General features: G+C 43.5%; 1 protein-coding gene across 1 annotated transcript in view; it reads right to left on the bottom strand.

Moving 5' to 3' along the window:
- Positions 1–21,959, bottom strand: part of LOC115132278 (V-set and transmembrane domain-containing protein 2-like protein) — a 40,653-nt gene that overhangs the window by 8,139 nt on the left and 10,555 nt on the right. The window contains exon 2 of the mRNA XM_029664745.2: positions 219–385. Within this exon, the coding sequence (XP_029520605.1) occupies positions 219–385 (167 nt within the window). The remainder of the gene's footprint in view (positions 1–218; positions 386–21,959) is intronic.

The raw sequence follows: 21,959 nt of genomic DNA, 5'->3' as shown, positions 1-21,959 counted from the left end.
CCTAATTGACCTAGATAGTTTGTGTGTATGTATTGATATGTAGGCTACGTGTGCCTTTAAAAAAAGTTGATGTATTTCCGTCCTTGAGCTGTTCTTGTCTATTAATGTTCTATATTATGTCTTGTTTCATGTTTTATGTGGACCCCAGGAAGAATAGCTGCTGCTTTTGCTTCAGCTAATGGGGATCCTAATAAAATACCAAATACCAGTCTAGCTACCTGATTGGTGGTCCAGGGCTGTTTCTCCGTCCAGTCCCTGTGGTTTCTGATGTACCACCACTGGATCTCCAGGGAGTAGGAGGGGCCTGCCCCCCGGAAGGAGCACGCCATCTCCACGTCCTGGCCACTCTGTGCTGTGATGTCATGGGGAACCTCTGTGAACACAGCTGTATGGAGAAAAAGCAGTTGGCTATGAAAAAGATGACCCAGTCCTCTCTGAAGACAGTCCTCTCTGAAGACAAAGAGCTGTTTTGCTCTTTGATTTACAGTGATAATACACTGTGATTGTAAAAGTCTCAAATAGAATGTTGAGTAAACCCTAGTAATAGTGTGCATATAGAAATTGTATTTCCGTGCTATAGGCCTTCTTTAAGGAACACAATCCATAAAGACTTGTGTTTCTAAGCAACTATGAGGATTTGAAATCATAAATCCTCATTTACTAGATAAAACATTTCTATTTTTGATGAATCTCATTGTGCTCACCTGGCTTGCTATTTAGTTAGCGTAATGATTCAATGTTTGTAATAAAACGTGTTGCTATTAATATTACCACTCTGCATGTAATCTAAAGAAGGCCTTACTGTCAAAACAGCTCCCTTGTTGCTATTAATATTACCACTCTGCATGTAATCTAAAGAAGGCATTACTGTCAAAACAGCTCCCTTGTTGCTATTAATATTACCACTCTGCATGTAATCTAAAGAAGGCATTACTGTCAAAACAGCTCCCTTGTTGCTATTAATATTACCACTCTGCATGTAATCTAAAGAAGGCATTACTGTCAAAACAGCTCCCTTGTTGCTATTAATATTACCACTCTGCATGTAATCTAAAGAAGGCATTACTGTCAAAACAGCTCCCTTGTTGCTATTAATATTACCACTCTGCATGTAATCTAAAGAAGGCATTACTGTCAAAACAGCTCCCTTGTTGCTATTAATATTACCACTCTGCATGTAATCTAAAGAAGGCATTACTGTCAAAACAGCTCCCTTGTTGCTGTTAATATTACCACTCTGCATGTAATCTAAAGAAGGCATTACTGTCAAAACAGCTCCCTTGTTGCTGTTAATATTACCACTCTGCATGTAATCTAAAGAAGGCATTACTGTCAAAACAGCTCCATTACTGTGCTCCCTTGTTGCTGTTAATATTACCACTCTGCATGTAATCTAAAGAAGGCATTACTGTTCAAAACAGCTCCCTTGTTGCTATTAATATTACCACTCTGCATGTAATCTAAAGAAGGCATTACTGTCAAAACAGCTCCCTTGTTGCTATTAATATTACCACTCTGCATGTAATCTAAAGAAGGCATTACTGTCAAAACAGCTCCCTTGTTGCTATTAATATTACCACTCTGCATGTAATCTAAAGAAGGCATTACTGTCAAAACAGCTCCCTTGTTGCTATTAATATTACCACTCTGCATGTAATCTAAAGAAGGCATTACTGTCAAAACAGCTCCCTTGTTGCTATTAATATTACCACTCTGCATGTAATCTAAAGAAGGCATTACTGTCAAAACAGCTCCCTTGTTGCTATTAATATTACCACTCTGCATGTAATCTAAAGAAGGCATTACTGTCAAAACAGCTCCCTGTCAAAACAGCTCCTTGTTGCTATTAATATTACCACTCTGCATGTAATCTAAAGAAGGCATTACTGTCAAAACAGCTCCCTTGTTGCTATTAATATTACCACTCTGCATGTAATCTAAAGAAGGCATTACTGTCAAAACAGCTCCCTTGTTGCTATTAATATTACCACTCTGCATGTAATCTAAAGAAGGCATTACTGTCAAAACAGCTCCCTTGTTGCTATTAATATTACCACTCTGCATGTAATCTAAAGAAGGCATTACTGTCAAAACAGCTATTAATATTACCACTTGCATTAATCTATTACTGTCAAAACACCTTCTGCTATTAATATGTAATCTAAAGAAGGCATTACTGTCAAAACAGCTCCCTTGTTGCTATTAATATTACCACCTGCATGTAATCTAAAGAAGTGCATTACTGTCAAAACAGCTCCCTTGTTGCTGTTACCACTCTGCATGTAATCTAAAGAAGGCATTACTGTCAAAACAGCTCCCTTGTTGCTATTAATATTACCACTCTGCATGTAATCTAAAGAAGGCATTACTGTCAAAACAGCTCCCTTGTTGCTGTTAATATTACCACTCTGCATGTAATCTAAAGAAGGCATTACTGTCAAAACAGCTCCCTTGTTGCTGTTAATATTAGGCCACTCTGCATAATATAATCTAAAGAAGGCATTACTGTCAAAACAGCTCCCTTGTTGCTATTAATATTACCACTCTGCATGTAATCTAAAGAAGGCATTATTGTCAAAACAGCTCCCTTGTTGCTGTTAAAGAAGCAATACTATTGTTTTGGTTTTTCAGTTAAGATATAGCTTTGAACTATAACAGACAGCTTTGGTATATTCTCAAAAATATAAACGCAACATGTAAAGTGTTTGATAAGCAATGTTCATGAGCTGATTAGTTAAAATATCCCTGAAAGGGCTGGCAAACTTTTGAGCACAAATTTGGTGTATCTCTAGTCCAGCATAAAACCACATTGCCAATCTGATAATCCAAAGTCACTAAAAACTCAGATAGGGTGTGGCACAAACATAAAGTGTAAATATGCAGTGCAATAATACAGCGTGACAATTACACAGGTGCACCTTGTGCTGAACGCCACTCTAAAATGTGTATTTTTGTCAAACAACACAATGCCGCAGATGTCTCAAGTTGAGGGAGTGTGCAATTGGCATGCTTACTGTAGGAATATCCACCAGAGCTGTTGCCAGAGAATTGAATGTTAATTTCTCTACCAATGTCGTTTTAGAGAATTTGGCACTATATCCAACCGGCCTCACAACTGCAGACCATATGTATGGCTTCGTGTCGGCGAGGGGTTTGCTGATGTCAACGTTGTGAACAGAGTGTCCCATGGTGGGATTATGGTATGGGCAGCCATTAGCTACGGACAACAAATACAATTGCGCAATTTTATCGATGGCAAATTGAATGCACAAAAATACTATGATGAGATCCTGAGACCCATTGTGAGCCCATTGTTTTTAAGGTATCTGTGACCAACAGATGCATATCTGTATTTCCAGTCATGTGGAATTCATAGATTAGGGCCTACTGATTTTATTTCAGTTGACTGATTTCCTCATATGAACTGTAACTCAGTGAAATATTTGAAATTGTTGCATGTTGCGTTTATATTTTTGTTCAGTATATATCAATTCTGGGTTCAATTTGATTAATGGATTAATGTTATTTTCATGATATTTCACATTCTAATGTACTTGTCCTCTTGCTCAGTTGTGCACCGGGGCCTCCCACTCCTCTTTCTATTCTGGTTAGTGCCAGTTTGCGCTTATCTGTGAAGGGAGTAGTACACAGCGTTGAACGAGATCTTCAATTTCTAGCCTTCATTTCTCAGAACAAGAATAGACTGATGAGTTTCAGAAGAAAGTTCTTTGTTTCTGGCCATTTTGAGCCTGTAATCGAACCCACAAATGCTGATGCTCCAGATACTCAACTAGTCTAAAGAAGGCCAGTTGTATTGCTTCTTTAATCAAGACAACAGTTTTCAGCTCTGTTAACATTGCAAAGGGTTTTCTGATGATCAATTAGCCTTTTAAAATGATAAAATTGGATTAGCTAACACAACGTGCCATTGGAACACAGGAGTGATGGTTGCTGATAATGGGCCTCTGTACGCCTATGTAGATATTCCATAAAAAATATTCCGTTTCCAGCTACAATAGTCATTTACAACATTAACAATGTCTACACTGTATTTCTGATCAATTTGATGTTATTTTAAATGGACAGAAGATATGCTTTTCTTTCAAAAACAAGGACATTTCTAAGTGACCCCAAACTTTTGAACGGTAGTGTACATAGTCAAAAAAGTGAATTGTTAATAGTTTCCTTATTTTTTAAGATCTGCCAAACTTAACATGGTTCATCATGGTAATGTATTTGATGACCCCCAAACGTTTTAAGTTCATAGTTCATTGTGGAGTGGATGTACAAAAGACGTAAATAGACACGTAAAATCAGATTTCCTGATTCGTCAATAACTCAGCCATCTCTTAAAACTAGAACCCTTAGATACATTTTTGGACTTAATGAATTATATATAACCATTGATTCATATAACTTGCCACATGAGCTTAGTTCAACTGTCGTACCCCATCAGAACCAAAAATATAAGTTTGTTTAACTCCAATGTTAGTAAAATAAGTAAATGTAAACAAACACTGTATAGCCTCAACAGATGGTTAAAACTATAATCAAGGAGGGTCATCATCGCTAGCTCTGTCTATGAATTTGAGAGTGGTTACATTTCCCCAGGCCCATCCCACAGCTTTTTTAAAACCAAAATAAAGGTGGGGTGACACTTTGTTATTGTTTCAATTAAGAATTCTAGCTTTAACCAATCCCTTAGCGTTTCTCAAACTAAGTTAACAGATGTATTTGGACATAGGTTTCATAAGAATATGTTTTTCAAAGGTTTTCAAAAATGTCCTAGGAGGGAAATCCTGACAGACCTTATGGGCAAATTTGTTCGTCATGCACACAAAGTTTCAAGTCTTTAAGTCAAACAGGGCGACGTATATGTGAGACTGCTTATAACAGTGCCCCTTATAGGTCAATTGGTGCCATTATTTTTGACCAAGTTACTCATGGCCTCTAGGTCTTACTCTTTTCTGTGTGCCAATTAGAAAACAAGTTACCAGTCTATGCTTGAGTCATTTGACCATGTTAAGAAAAAAAGTTCATAAGAATTCAGACAACAGTGTGTTCACAGCTTTGCTGTGAACCTCTAAATATATGCCATTTAGCACACACTTTTATCCAAAGCGACCTATAGTCATGCGTGCATACATTTTACACATTCGTGGCCCCGGGGATATAAGCCTGCATTAAATGTTTACTCTTGCCCACGTGGATATCAGCTAACCTACTGAATGTCAAAAGAGCGTAGCACATTCTGAAGTAAGAACATCTTCTGTTTCCCACTGTAATTCACATGGAAGTGGAGCTAGATATGGGCCTCCTTCCAGACATCTGCCTGGGTGGGAGGAGAGCGGGGAAGCTGCCTGGGCTGAGCTGGCTCCTCTCCATGTATAACACGGGCTAAAATCCCCCACATGGGTAAACTAGCTTTAGCAGAATGAAGACATCAGTTTTTCTGATCGCAGCACATCTGCCTATTAACTGGGCCCAAATCCTCTTAAACACTCTCTTAAACACATTTTTAATTTGTAGCTAATCCCCTTCATGGTGACGGGGGCTCAGAGGAAGCAACCACACAACCCCACTGGTGTACTGCTGCTCACACTGTTTAAAACTGTCTAACACTGGTGAAAGTGTCTTTCCTCGGTAGACAACGGAGTCAGCATGGCAAACCATTGTGTTCTAGGAGTAACCTCCAAAAAGTCACAAAAAACTCAGATGGGTAGCACAATATCAAACTCTAGCAATGCCTCAAATAGTACACTTTCCACAGGGAAGTGCTGGAACATAATTGGTGCTTCTTAGAAAACACTACCCTCAAAAATCACAACCTTGAGTATTCATGAGAGACAGAACTGAGAGAATGAGAGAAAGAACTGCATTCAATGTGAGACACAGAGAGCAGGAGCTGGCCATGGTGCTGAAAGTCCGGTGCTCCTGCTAGCTTATCGTTAGCTCCCAGGTGGTAGGCCTATTCAATCTCCACTAGGATACCGGAGGACATTGCATAGAGGCAATAAAGAAATTCCATTTCTTCTTCAAATTTCTATCTAACATTCTTTGTAATCCACTGCTCCCAAGTCTTAGTTTAATAGCCTCTCTAAATATCTGAACTAAATGTGCACACCGAGAACACAATGTCTCCCACTCCGGAAAGCTACAAGCCCTCAGTCATATCTCACTTGTAAATTGATCAAACCCCTTTGTATTTTTCATTTGCCAGACACAAAACACACTTTGCATTGATTCAGCATTACATGGTGGGAAGTGGAGGAGCAGCAGCCTAAGGGCTCTATTCAATCAGATTCGCTTTAGCCAACATCTGCATAGCGGTTGTTTTGGCGGTGGAACTGTGTTAGAGTCCACAAGCGGCTACTGGTATTATACCTAAAGCGGACATTGCCATTATGAGAAATCCCATGCATTAAGAGTCACATTAAGAGAAATCCCATGCATTAAGAGTCACATTAAGAGAAGTCCCATGCATTAAGAGTCACATTAAGAGAAATCCCATGCATTAAGAGTCACATTAAGAGAAATGCCATGCATTAAGAGTCACATTAAGAGAAATCCCATGCATTAAGAGTCACATTAAGAGAAATCCCATGCATTAAGAGTCACATTAAGAGAAATGCCATGCATTAAGAGTCACATTAAGAGAAATCCCATGCATTAAGAGTCACATTAAGAGAAATCCCATGCATTAAGAGTCACATTAAGAGAAATCCCATGCATTAAGTGTCACATTAAGAGAAATGCCATGCATTAAGAGTCACATTAAGAGAAATCCCATGCATTAAGAGTCACATTAAGAGTCACATTAAGAGAAATCCCATGCATTAAGAGTCACATTAAGAGAAATCCCATGCATTAAGAGTCACATTAAGAGAAATCCCATGCATTAAGAGTCACATTAAGAGAAATGCCATGCATTAAGAGTCACATTAAGAGAAATCCCATGCATTAAGAGTCACATTAAGAGAAATCCCATGCAATAAGAGTCACATTAAGAGAAATTCCATGTAGCCTTGCTTACAAGTTTGAACACTGGAATGTGAGATGTAATCTACACTTCAATTAGGCTGATAGAAATCCTCATTATTTAGTTTGATGATTTTCAATTTGAGCGTCATTATTTCTATATAGCCTACACTTTGTCATTGTGAACTTCTAACAGGAGTGTGACAGATGTGGCTTTGTGACAATGATCAAGAGCAGCTGTTCACAGATTTGACAGCTCCAACACAGTTACACCTCAAAAACATTCAGCTATGTGGGTGTCGGCTATGGACGGTTAACATTAGATCTGATTCAATCTAGGCCTAAAGCTTTCTTGTATTCAAAGCATTGATGTAAACAGTCATTAAATGGATAGGCTCTCTGTAGTGGTTGTTGATCACGTTTGTCACGACTTCTACCGAAGTCGTTGCCTCTCCTTGTTCGGGCGGTGCTCGGCGTTCGACGTCACCGGTCTTCTAGCCATCATTGATCCTTTTTTCATTTTCCATTGGTTTTGTCTTGTCTTCCCACACACCTGTTTTCAATCCCATTCATTACCTGTTGTGTATTTAACCCTCTGTTTCCCCTCATGTCTTTGTCAGAGATTGATTTGTTGTCTGTGTAGTGTGCTTGTTTGTATAGGTGCGTGTCGGGTCTTCGTACCTATGTTTTGTTTGTTTGTACATTTATTGTTATGGAGCATACTCGTGGAACTTTATTAAAAGACTCCATATTTAAACTCCATTTGACTCTCCTGCGCCTGACTTCCCTGCCACCTATTACACCTATGCGTGACAACGTTTCTGTATGCATCGGGATGACACATTTGTATGACATGATGCCAAATATGGGTTTATAGGGAAAATGTGTGAATGATTGACAATACAACAGTCTGTGTATATTTATTTCATCAAAGCCTACATGAATGACTACAATGATTTGGATACAATGTTAATTCAAAGATGGCGTGTCTAATAATTAACACCCTATCTGCACATTTTAATTAGAGGCCTCAATGGACTTTAGAAATTAGATCTGAAATGTCTGGAGTAATAGAATAATCAAATCACTTCAATAATTGCTGGAAAAACTGCAACAGAAAGACAGACGAAGGGAAGCAGGATAAGATGGAGAGGAATCTTTTAGGCTTGAGAAATCCTGGGAGGACTGCTGTCTTCATCTTCCGTTGAAATGTGGAGTTATTATTGTGCGTTGATCAAAGCTAGCTAGAGGTGGCTCATCGTGGTATTGTCTTTAATGCAGAATACCTCAACACTTGAACTTTTTTTGTAAGATATCACTAATGACAGACAAATAGAGATTCACCACTTTCTCACTGCACGTAACCTTTTCTTAAATCTTTGTATTTTCTTTGTGGTATCTTGAGAAAATGGCCTAAAGGAAGGGGGATTGCAGCCCACACTGTAAGTGGAGAGATGGATATCTATTTGATTGGACAGTATGAAAAATGACTGAGCATGGCTGGGATGGGAAATAAACCATTTATATCATCTATTCCCGTGAGATCTAATGAGCGAGGCGAGCTGTGTGGTAACTTGCTTATTAGAATCTACAGCAGCAGCTTATTTGAACTCAGGTGGAGGAATTCTGCTCAAGGCTCCAAATAAGTAATAATTCCAAGTTGCAGTCTGATAGTCACACTGCACAGCACAGACAACATCACGCCATTACACAACCATCATTTGCATTTTCCTATTCTGATCCATATTCTGGGCTGGAAGTTGCTGTACCACAACAACTCATCCAAATTCCACTCTCACCCCCATGAAATTCCATTACAACAGTCTTCCCCTTTCACTCTCTTGCTTTTTAAATATCTCATAACACTGCAACCACAGTCACTAGGTCCACCTCTGAATATAAATGCTTCTATGCTGTGACATGGTTATGAGTTTGAAAGTTTTGAAATGATCCTTCCCTTGTTTTGGTGGTTAGACAACAGTTGGTAGACAACATTTGCTGGGATGGTGGCCAGATGAGGACTGTGTGTTCGTTGCTGGTTCTCCCCGGTAGCAGAGAGCGAGAGCGAAAGAAGTCCCACTGGCTTTGAACAACCGATTATGGAGCAATAATTCTGATGCCAAAACTTCAGCACTGTCTCTCATTACACCCAGCAGTACCATCCACATCCTTGACTTGGGCTTCTCCTAGATACAGGGCATTCGGAAAGTATTCAGAGCCCTTGACTTTTTTCACATTTTGTTACGTTACAGCCTTATTCTAAAATTGATTAAATTGTCCCCCCCCCATCAATCTACACACAGTACCACATAATGACAAAGGAAAACATGTTTTTTATACATTTTTGCAAATTTATTACAAATACAAAATGAAAATATCACATTAATACAAGTATTCAGACCCTTTACTCAGTACATTGTTGAAGCACCTTTGGCAGCGACTACAGCATTGAGTCTTCTTGGGTATGTTGCTCCAAGCTTGGCACACCTGTATTTGAGTTTCTCCCATTCTTCACGTACCGCACATACACAGACAGGGGGAGTTATCCATTTTAGAATAAGGAAAACTTTCTGAATGCACTGTATGTACATATAACTAGGAATAAAAGTAACAGATAGTAAACAGTAGCAGCAGCGTATGTGAGGCTGCCAAAAATGTTAGTGCAAAAAAGGGTCAATGCAGGTAGTCCGGGTAGCTATTTGGTTAACTATTTAACTATTTAGGAGTCTTATGACTTGGGGGTAGAAGCTGTTCTGGGTCTTGTTGGTTCCAGACTTGGTGCTTCAGCACCTCTTGCTGTGAGGTAGCAGAGAGAACAGTCTATGACTTGGGTGGCTGGATTCATTGACAATTTTTAGGGCCTTCCTCTGACACCGCTTGGTATAGAGGTCCTTGATGTCAGGGAGCATCAATGGTACAGCTGTATAACTTTTTGAGAATCTGAGGGCCTATGCCAAATCTTTTCAGTCTTCTCGGGGGAAAAGGACTTGTCTTGCCCTATTCAGGACTGTGTTGGTGTCTTTGGACCATGATAGAGCCTTAGTAATGTGGACATCGAGGAACTTGAAGCTCTCGACCCACTCCACTACAGCCATGTCACTGTGGATGGGGGCTTGCTCGGCCCTCCGTTTCCTGTAGTCCACAATCAGCTCCTTTGTCTTGCTGACGTAGAGGGAGAGGTTGTTGTCCTGGCACCACACTGCCAGGTCTCTGACCTCCTCCCTATAGGCTGTCTCATTGTCGTCTGTGATCAGGCCTACCACCATCATGTTGTCGGCAAACTTGATGATGGTGTTGGAGTTGTAAGAGGCCACACAGTCGTGGGTGAACAGGGAGTACAGGATGGGACTAAGCACACACTCCTGAGGGGTCCCCATGTTGAGTTTCAGAGTGGTGGATGTATTGTTGCCTACCCTCACCACTTGGGGGCGTCCTGTCAGGAAGAGCTTGTACGTGGAGTAAAGGTAATTTAGAGGTTTTTTCGGCTCTATTTGCACAGAGGGCCTGCTGGTAGAAATGAGGTGAAACGGATTTCAGTTCTCCTGCATTAAAATCACAGGCCACTAAGAGTGCCGCCTCTGGATGAGCTTTTCATGTTTGCTTTTGGCCCTATACAGCTCATTGAGTGCGATCTAAAAGTGCCAGCATCGGTTTGTGGTGGTAAAAAGACAGCTATGAAAAATCTAGATGAAAACTCTCTTGGTAAGTAGTAAGAATACTTTATGATAAGCAGTAGAACAAACTAATCGGAGCAGAACCTCGAGACTTCCTTAAAAGCTGCTGTTAACAAAGACACACCCATCCACCTTGAGCATAACCGACGCTGCCGTTCTGTCCTGTCGATGCATATAGAAACCAGTTCCAGTATATGTGTATTATCCATGTCCTTATTCAGCAAAGTTTCCGAGAAACATAGGATATTACCGTTCTTAATTTCGTCACCAGCGTAGCTTCATTAAGGTGCCTGCAAGCCCGCCTCTATAACGCCGTCTCTTTCTCTTCCCGAGTCTCGGGGATTAGGGCCTTGTCCGGGGTGAACAGTGCTGTATGTCCTGTGCATTCCACTAGTTGAAGTAGAAATCTTCATCCAAATCGAGGTTAGTGATTGTTGTTCTGATGACTGAAAAAAAAGCTTCTGGACATAGGAAACGATGGCGGAAACATTATGTCCAAAAAAAGTTTGGATTAGCGAAAGAAAACACAAAATAGCAGGAGCCTGCAAACCGGCCGCAATACATTCCAACGCCATTCTGTAACATTGGGCAATGGATTTTGCGTGTAGTAACTCTTTCCAGTGTGCATCAGCAAGAGGCAGTTTGTTTGTAGCTAACATGTGATGATAAACACCCACTGGATTGATGTAAACAATCATGATATCATTCTGCCAGGTAAGCATAGGCTACTTTGTAATTAACATTTAATTGAGAAGGTTTTTGGGAAATTGTTTCCATCTACCAGAAGACTTTTCATTAGTATCATCGCTAACGGCTACACAAAGTGGTAGATGCACATACACAGACAAGGGGAGTTCTCGTTGCCTCTTCAGAAAGTTGCAGGAAATACGAATCACTGATACATTCTGTTCAATATATTTAGTTGATTCCCTACTGTTCAATGTATTTTTTTATTTTGTTAACTTCCAATTTAATATCTGGATTTCGCCCGCGTTCTTTGTATTGTAGATTTTATAGGGCCTTAAAATATCTGTTGTTTCAGCCATCATCCACAGGGCTGAGGATTGTTGAATGTTGTATCACTAACAGTGACAGGTACATGTAAAACCCCAGCTCTCAGAGCCGTGATGATCCATGCTGGGGGTCTGCCTCTCACACTTAGAGCTTCTGCTACTGTAAGATGAAGTATGATGATATTGTTCCTTACAGCACAGCCTGTCTGGTATCTATAAAGCAATCGAGTGATGTGAGTCATGCCATCATCAGGCCTCTACATAAGATGTCAGTGTTCTACATTACACGGGGGGAGCTCTAATGAACTACACATTTCTACTGATCTGGAGCCAGAAACTCAGGGATTGTAGATGACACATTGGAAAATAGAATGTAGGTGCGGGGAACTGGAAGCGAGGGTGAATAGAGCGAAGGTGTGTGGGATGACAGAGAGATCACAAAGGGAGCGAGAGACAGAGAGAAACCAGAGAGATCACAAAGGGAGCGAGGGTGAATAGAGAGAAGGTGTGTGGGATGACAGAGAGATCACAAAGGGAGCGAGAGACAAAGAGAAACCAGAGAGATCACAAAGGGAGCGAGAGACTGAGAGAAACCAGAGAGATCACAAAGGGAGCGAGGGTGAATAGAGAGAAGGTGTGTGGGATGACAGAGAGATCACAAAGGGAGTGAGGGTGAATAGAGAGAAGGTGTGTGGGATGACAGAGAGATCACAAAGGGAGCGAGAGACGGAGAGAAACCAGAGAGATCACAAAGGGAGCGAGGGTGAATAGAGAGAAGGTGTGTGGGATGACAGAGCGATCACAAAGGGAGCGAGAGACGGAGAGAAACCAGAGAGATCACAAAGGGAGCGAGGGTGAATAGAGAGAAGGTGTGTGGGATGACAGAGAGATCACAAAGGGAGCGAGGGTGAATAGAGAGACAGTGTGTGGGATGACAGAGAGATCACAAAGGGAGCGAGGGTGAATAGAGAGAAGGTGTGTGGGATGACAGAGAGATCACAAAGAGAGCGAGGGTGAATAGAGAGAAGGTGTGTGGGATGACAGAGAGATCACAAAGGGAGCGAGGGTGAATAGAGAGAAGGTGTGTGGGATGACAGAGAGATCACAAAGGGAGCGAGGGTGAATAGAGAGAAGGTGTGTGGGATGACAGAGAGATCACAAAGAGAGCGAGGGTGAATAGAGAGAAGGTGTGTGGGATGACAGAGAGATCACAAAGGGAGCGAGGGTGAATAGAGAGAAGGTGTGTGGGATGACAGAGAGATCACAAAGAGAGCGAGGGTGAATAGAGAGAAGGTGTGTGGGATGACAGAGAGATCACAAAGGGAGCGAGAGACGGAGAGAAACCAGAGAGATCACAAAGGGAGCGAGGGTGAATAGAGAGAAGGTGTGTGGGATGACAGAGCGATCACAAAGGGAGCGAGAGACGGAGAGAAACCAGAGAGATCACAAAGGGAGCGAGGGTGAATAGAGAGAAGGTGTGTGGGATGACAGAGAGATCACAAAGGGAGCGAGGGTGAATAGAGAGACAGTGTGTGGGATGACAGAGAGATCACAAAGGGAGCGAGGGTGAATAGAGAGAAGGTGTGTGGGATGACAGAGCGATCACAAAGGGAGCGAGAGACGGAGAGAAACCAGAGAGATCACAAAGGGAGCGAGGGTGAATAGAGAGAAGGTGTGTGGGATGACAGAGAGATCACAAAGGGAGCGAGGGTGAATAGAGAGACAGTGTGTGGGATGACAGAGAGATCACAAAGGGAGCGAGGGTGAATAGAGAGAAGGTGTGTGGGATGACAGAGAGATCACAAAGAGAGCGAGGGTGAATAGAGAGAAGGTGTGTGGGATGACAGAGAGATCACAAAGGGAGCGAGGGTGAATAGAGAGAAGGTGTGTGGGATGACAGAGAGATCACAAAGGGAGCGAGGGTGAATAGAGAGAAGGTGTGTGGGATGACAGAGAGATCACAAAGAGAGCGAGGTGAATAGAGAGAAGGTGTGTGGGATGACAGAGAGATCACAAAGGGAGCGAGGGTGAATAGAGAGAAGGTGTGTGGGATGACAGAGAGATCACAAAGAGAGCGAGGGTGAATAGAGAGAAGGTGTGTGGGATGACAGAGAGATCACAAAGGGGGAGCGAGAGACGGAGAGAAACCAGAGAGATCACAAAGGGAGCGAGGGTGAATAGAGAGAAGGTGTGTGGGATGACAGAGCGATCACAAAGGGAGCGAGAGACGGAGAGAAACCAGAGAGATCACAAAGGGAGCGAGGGTGAATAGAGAGAAGGTGTGTGGGATGACAGAGAGATCACAAAGGGAGCGAGGGTGAATAGAGAGACAGTGTGTGGGATGACAGAGAGATCACAAAGGGAGCGAGGTGAATAGAGAGAATGGGATGACAGAGATCACAAAGAAGGGTGAATAGAGAGAAGGTGTGTGGGATGACAGAGAGATCACAAAGGGAGAGGGTGAATAGAGAGAAGGTGTGTGGGATGACAGAGAGATCACAAAGGGAGCGAGAGACGGGTGAATAGAGAGATCACAAAGGGAGCGAGGTGAATAGAGAGAAGGTGTGGATGACAGAGAGATCACAAAGGAGCGAGAGACGGAGTGAACCAGAGAGAGAAGGTGTGTGGGATGACAGAGAGATCACAAAGGAGCGAGGGTGAATAGAGAGAAGGTGTGTGGGATGACAGAGAGATCACAAAGGGAGCGAGGGTGAATAGAGAGAAGGTGTGTGGGATGACAGAGAGATCACAAAGAGAGCGAGGGTGAATAGAGAGAAGGTGTGTGGGATGACAGAGAGATCACAAAGGAGCGAGGGTGAATAGAGAGAAGGTGTGTGGGATGACAGAGAGATGAATAGAGAGAAGGTGTGTGGGATGACAAAGGAGCGAGGGTGAATAGAGAGAAGGTGTGGGGGATGACAGAGAGATCACAAAGGGAGCGAGGGTGAATAGAGAGAAGGTGTGTGGGATGACAGAGAGATCACAAAGGGAGCGAGGGTGAATAGAGAGAAGGTGTGTGGGATGACAGAGAGATCACAAAGGGATGACAGAGAGATCACAAAGGGAGCGAGGGAGAAACCAGAGAGATCACAAAGGAGCGAGGGTGAATAGAGAGAAGGTGTGTGGGATGACAGAGCGATCACAAAGGGAGCGAGAGACGGAGAGAAACCAGAGAGATCACAAAGGGAGCGAGGTGAATAGAGAGAAGGTGTGTGGGATGACAGAGAGATCACAAAAGGGAGCGAGGGTGAATAGGTGAGAAGGTGTGTGGGATGACAGAGCGATCACAAAGGGAGCGAGGGAGAAACCAGAGAGATGAAGGTGTGTGGGATGACAGAGAGATCACAAAGGGAGCGAGGGTGAATAGAGAGAAGTGTGTGGGATGACAGAGAGATCACAAAGGAGCGAGGGTGAATAGAGAGAAGGTGTGTGGGATGACAGAGAGATCACAAAGAGAGCGAGGGTGAATAGAGAGAAGGTGTGTGGGATGACAGAGAGATCACAAAGGGAGCGAGGGTGAATAGAGAGAAGGTGTGTGGGATGACAGAGAGATCACAAAGGGAGCGAGGGTGAATAGAGAGAAGGTGTGTGGGATGACAGAGAGATCACAAAGAGAGCGAGGGTGAATAGAGAGAAGGTGTGTGGGATGACAGAGAGATCACAAAGGAGCGAGGGTGAATAGAGAGAAGGTGTGTGGGATGACAGAGAGATCACAAAGAGAGCGAGGGTGAATAGAGAGAAGGTGTGTGGGATGACAGAGAGATCACAAAGGGAGCGAGAGACGGAGAGAAACCAGAGAGATCACAAAGGGAGCGAGGGTGAATAGAGAGAAGGTGTGTGGGATGACAGAGCGATCACAAAGGGAGCGAGAGACGGAGAGAAACCAGAGAGATCACAAAGGGAGCGAGGGTGAATAGAGAGAAGGTGTGTGGGATGACAGAGAGATCACAAAGGGAGCGAGGGTGAATAGAGAGACAGTGTGTGGGATGACAGAGAGATCACAAAGGGAGCGAGGGTGAATAGAGAGAAGGTGTGTGGGATGACAGAGAGATCACAAAGGGAGCGAGGGTGAATAGAGAGAAGGTGTGTGGGATGACAGAGAGATCACAAAGAGAGCGAGGGTGAATAGAGAGAAGGTGTGTGGGATGACAGAGAGATCACAAAGGGAGCGAGGGTGAATAGAGAGAAGGTGTGTGGGATGACAGAGAGATCACAAAGAGAGCGAGGGTGAATAGAGAGAAGGTGTGTGGGATGACAGAGAGATCACAAAGGGAGTGAGGGTGAATAGAGAGAAGGTGTGTGGGATGACAGAGAGATCACAAAGAGAGCGAGAGACGGAGAGAAACCAGAGAGATCACAAAGGGAGCGAGGGTGAATAGAGAGAAGGTGTGTGGGATGACAGAGCGATCACAAAGGGAGCGAGAGACGGAGAGAAACCAGAGAGATCACAAAGGGAGCGAGGGTGAATAGAGAGAAGGTGTGTGGGATGACAGAGCGATCACAAAGGGAGCGAGAGACGGAGAGAAACCAGAGAGATCACAAAGGGAGCGAGGGTGAATAGAGAGAAGGTGTGTGGGATGACAGAGAGATCACAAAGGGAGCGAGGGTGAATAGAGAGAAGGTGTGTGGGATGACAGAGAGATCACAAAGGGAGCGAGGGTGAATAGAGAGAAGGTGTGTGGGATGACAGAGAGATCACAAAGAGAGCGAGGGTGAATAGAGAGAAGGTGTGTGGGATGACAGAGAGATCACAAAGGGAGCGAGGGTGAATAGAGAGAAGGTGTGTGGGATGACAGAGAGATCACAAAGGGAGCGAGGGTGAATAGAGAGAAGGTGTGTGGGATGACAGAGAGATCACAAAGAGAGCGAGGTGAATAGAGAGAAGTGTGTGGGATGACAGAGAGATCACAAAGGGAGCGAGGGTGAATAGAGAGAAGGTGTGTGGGATGACAGAGAGATCACAAAGAGAGCGAGGGTGAATAGAGAGAAGGTGTGTGGGATGACAGAGAGATCACAAAGGGAGCGAGAGACGGAGAGAAACCAGAGAGATCACAAAGGAGCGAGGGTGAATAGAGAGAAGGTGTGTGGGATGACAGAGCGATCACAAAGGGAGCGAGAGACGGAGAGAAACCAGAGAGATCACAAAGGGAGCGAGGGTGAATAGAGAGAAGGTGTGTGGGATGACAGAGAGATCACAAAGGGAGCGAGGGTGAATAGAGAGACAGTGTGTGGGATGACAGAGAGATCACAAAGGGAGCGAGGGTGAATAGAGAGAAGGTGTGTGGGATGACAGAGAGATCACAAAGAGAGCGAGGGTGAATAGAGAGAAGGTGTGGGATGACAGAGAGATCACAAAGAGAGCGAGGGTGAATAGAGAGAAGGTGTGTGGGATGACAGAGAGATCACAAAGGGAGCGAGGGTGAATAGAGAGAAGGTGTGTGGGATGACAGAGAGATCACAAAGAGAGCGAGGGTGAATAGAGAGAAGGTGTGTGGGATGACAGAGAGATCACAAAGGGAGCGAGGGTGAATAGAGAGAAGGTGTGTGGGATGACAGAGAGATCACAAAGAGAGCGAGGGTGAATAGAGAGAAGGTGTGTGGGATGACAGAGAGATCACAAAGGGAGCGAGAGACGGAGAGAAACCAGAGAGATCACAAAGGGAGCGAGGGTGAATAGAGAGAAGGTGTGTGGGATGACAGAGAGATCACAAAGGGAGTGAGGGTGAATAGAGAGACAGTGTGTGGGATGACAGAGAGATCACAAAGGGAGCGAGGGTGAATAGAGAGAAGGTGTGTGGGATGACAGAGAGATCACAAAGGGAGCGAGGGTGAATAGAGAGAAGGTGTGTGGGATGACAGAGAGATCACAAAGAGAGCGAGGGTGAATAGAGAGAAGGTGTGTGGGATGACAGAGAGATCACAAAGGGAGCGAGGGTGAATAGAGAGAAGGTGTGTGGGATGACAGAGAGATCACAAAGGGAGCGAGGGTGAATAGAGAGAAGGTGTGTGGGATGACAGAGAGATCACAAAGGGAGCGAGGGTGAATAGAGAGAAGGTGTGTGGGATGACAGAGATCACAAAGGGAGCGAGGGTGAATAGAGAGAAGGTGTGTGGGATGACAGAGAGATCACAAAGAGAGCGAGGGTGAATAGAGAGAAGGTGTGTGGGATGACAGAGAGATCACAAAGGGAGCGAGGGTGAATAGAGAGAAGGTGTGTGGGATGACAGAGAGATCACAAAGGGAGCGAGGGTGAATAGAGAGAAGGTGTGTGGGATGACAGAGAGATCACAAAGGGAGCGAAGGTGAATAGAGAGAAGGTGTGTGGGATGACAGAGATCACAAAGGGAGCGAGGGTGAATAGAGAGAAGGTGTGTGGGATGACAGAGAGATCACAAAGGGAGCGAGAGACGGAGAGAAACCAGAGAGATCACAAAGGGAGCGAGGGTGAATAGAGAGAAGGTGTGTGGGATGACAGAGAGATCACAAAGGGAGCGAGAGACGGAGAGAAACCAGAGAGATCACAAAGGGAGCGAGGGTGAATAGAGAGAAGGTGTGTGGGATGACAGAGAGATCACAAAGGGAGCGAGGGTGAATAGAGAGACGGTGTGTGGGATGACAGAGAGATCACAAAGGGAGCGAGGGTGAATAGAGAGAAGGTGTGTGGGATGACAGAGAGATCACAAAGGGAGCGATGGTGAATAGAGAGAAGGTGTGTGGGATGACAGAGAGATCACAAAGGGAGCGAGGGTGAATAGAGAGAAGGTGTGTGGGATGACAGAGAGATCACAAAGGGAGCGAGGGTGAATAGAGAGAAGGTGTGTGGGATGACAGACAGATCACAAAGGGAGCGAGGGTGAATAGAGAGAAGGTGTGTGGGATGACAGAGAGATCACAAAGGGAGCGAGGGTGAATAGAGAGAAGGTGTGTGGGATGACAGAGATCACAAAGGGAGCGAGGGTGAATAGAGAGAAGGTGTGTGGGATGACAGAGAGATCACAAAGGGAGCGAGAGACGGAGAGAAACCAGAGAGATCACAAAGGGAGCGAGGGTGAATAGAGAGAAGGTGTGTGGGATGACAGAGAGATCACAAAGGGAGCGAGAGACGGAGAGAAACCAGAGAGATCACAAAGGGAGCGAGGGTGAATAGATAGAAGGTGTGTGGGATGACAGAGAGATCACAAAGGGAGCGAGGGTGAATAGAGAGACGGTGTGTGGGATGACAGAGAGATCACAAAGGGAGCGAGGGTGAATAGAGAGAAGGTGTGTGGGATGACAGAGAGATCACAAAGAGAGAGAGGGTGAATAGAGAGAAGGTGTGTGGGATGACAGAGAGATCACAAAGGGAGCGAGGGTGAATAGAGAGAAGGTGTGTGGGATGACAGAGAGATCACAAAGGGAGCGAGGGTGAATAGAGAGAAGGTGTGTGGGATGACAGAGAGATCACAAAGGGAGCGAGGGTGAATAGAGAGAAGGTGTGTGGGATGACAGAGAGATCACAAAGGGAGCGAGGGTGAATAGAGAGAAGGTGTGTGGGATGACAGAGAGAAGGTGTGTGGGATGACAGAGAGATCACAAAGGGAGCAAGAGACGGAGAGAAACACACCAGGGGTGAAGATGGTGTCAGGAGAGAAAGAGAAAAGTGAAAAGGAAAGGGACAGTTAAATGAAAAAAGAGGATCTGGAGATGGAGGAGAATAGTGACATTTAAAAAGACGGCATTGCACTCAGGTACCACATTCAGGGCCCTGGGAATATAAATGAACTTACAAAGAATGCAGAACTCTGTACACACAAACTAGTGCAAGGCGTTTATGAGTGTTGTTTTAACTAAACAACACTCATCCAAATGACAGTATCTACACACAAAAATAACTAGGCAGTAAATTCAGCTTTCAACCCTGGATAAAAAAAGAGCAGGAAAAACCCGTTATGAGAGTGATGTGCTTTGATACTCTCTCCCTCCCTAGATGATAGCTGGCCTAGCAGATTCATTAACCTCTGGAGTTGCCCCCACAGACCCAGGCAGAGAGAGGCATGTCTCCGAGCTCAGCCTCTGCCTTTGATTTCTCACTTACCACTGGCAGGCCAGTTAGCCAGCTCCATCCACTCCACTAAAATAATTGCCTCTTCTAACGATGCTCTCTTAAAATAATGTAAATAGCAGTGTCCATGTTTCAAATACACCTGTAAGCTTCTTGAAGACACAGTAAACAGACAGCGACTGACTATCCAAAGGTAATTTAATGTATATTCCGCATTCTGAAATGAATTTTTCCTGAATGTCTTTTGCTTTCATTCTTTTCAGCTGAAATGCTATGTAGATATTTCTGTTTGTAATAAATAGCCTACATGTTTAGGCCTAGTCACGTTCCAGGGAAAAGGTATTGTACATCTTTTGGAGAACAGTGGAAACCGGGGTCAGTAAAATCAAAATATGATTACATTTCCAATTAACAATTTTGACACAAGACAGAGTTTGGATTTACGCAGCTGATTACAAAAAGTCAACAGTTATCGTACATAACCTCATGAAGCTGGTTTGTCACCTGGAATGCATTTCAATTAACAGGTGTGCCTTGTTAAAAGTTAATTTGTGGAAATTGTGTTTGAGCCAATCAGTTGTGTTGTGACAAGGTAGTATACAGAAGATATCCCCATTTGGTAAAAGTCCATATTATGGCAAGAACAGCTCAAATAAGCAAAGAGAAATAACAGTCCATCATTACTTTAAGACATGAAGGTCAGTCAATATGGAAGATATCAGAGTTACCAGCCTCAGAAACTGGAGCCCAAATAAATGCCTCACAGAGTTCAAGTAACAGGCCCATCTCAACATCAACTGTTCAGAGGAGAATAAGGCCTTCGTGGTCAATTTGCTGCAAAGAAACCACTACTAAAGGACACCAATAAGAAGAATAAGAGACTTGCTTGTGCCAAGAAACACGAGCAATGAACATTACACCGGTGGAAATCTGTCCTTTGGTCTGGAGTCCAAATTGGATATATTTGGTTCCAACCGCCGTGCCTTTGTGAGACGCGGTGGGTGAACGGATGATCTCCACATGTGTATTTCCCACCGTAAAGCATGGAGGAGGAGGTGTTATGGTGTGGGGGTGCTTTGCTGGTGACACTGTCTGTGACTTATTTTTGAATTCAATGCACACTTAACCAGCATGGCTACCACCACATCCATACACCATCCCATCTGGTTTGGGCTTAGTGGGACTATCATTTGTTTTCCAACAGGACAATGATCCAACACACCTCCATTCTGTATAAGGGCTATTTTACCAAGAAAGAGAGTGATGGAGATCTGCATCAGATGACCTGGCCTCCACAATCCCCCGACCTCAACCAAATTGAGATGGTTTGGGATGAGTCGGACCGCGGAGTGAAGGAAAAGCAGCCAGCAAGTGTTCAGCATATATGGGAACTCCTTCAAGACAGTTGGAAAAGCATTCCAGGTGAAGCTGGTTGAGAGAATTCCAAGAGTGTGCAAAGCTGTCTTCAAGGCAAAGGGTGGCTACTTTGAAGAATCTCAAATATAAAAAATATTTTAGATTTGTTTAACACTTTTTTGACTACTACTACATGATTCCATATGTGTGATTTCATAGTTTTGATGTCTTCACTGAAAATAGTAAAAATAAAGAAAAACCTTTTGAATGAGTAGGTGTTCTAAAATTTTTGACCGGTAGTGTAGGCCTATATTACACCACAATGAGAGATTTTATAGACCTTTTTTAAAGCATGGATTTGGGTCACAACCATCTAAATGGTTATAAAACAGTGATTAATGGCCTGGGATGGTTAAAATGATCTAGTAAAAATGCCAATGCTTTATAATCCAGTCATTGATAGTAAAAAATAGCTACTTACAACATATCTAACAGTCAAAATAGTGATATTCAGAATGATCACATGATAATTCCGCGAGACTATTCACTTCAGTAATTTACTGTGAGGTGTTCATTGGTTATTGTTGTGCATACAAAGTACTTTTCTTATTACAGCACTTGGGAGAGATTGGTTAAAATACCATCATACCGAAATGGATTAAAAACCAACACTGCTATAATTATCCAATGGGAGAATATGTTAAATAATTTGTCACCGTTTCATGGAATGTCTGAGCTAAAAGGACAGAAAAATACAAAGCATGTTCAACTTGGCTAAACACAAATGAGTGGGATGAATATAGGTGGTATCATTTTTTTCATCACATGACAGATACACACTGAGCCCCATGCTGTGCTGCCTGCATAACAATAAGCAGTATGCTTTGAGACATGTA

Source organism: Oncorhynchus nerka, linkage group LG7, assembly GCF_034236695.1.
Source record: "Oncorhynchus nerka isolate Pitt River linkage group LG7, Oner_Uvic_2.0, whole genome shotgun sequence".
Taxonomy (NCBI): domain Eukaryota; kingdom Metazoa; phylum Chordata; class Actinopteri; order Salmoniformes; family Salmonidae; genus Oncorhynchus; species Oncorhynchus nerka.
Note: the sequence above shows the minus strand (reverse complement) of the source record. Positions and strands in the feature narration are given on the sequence as shown.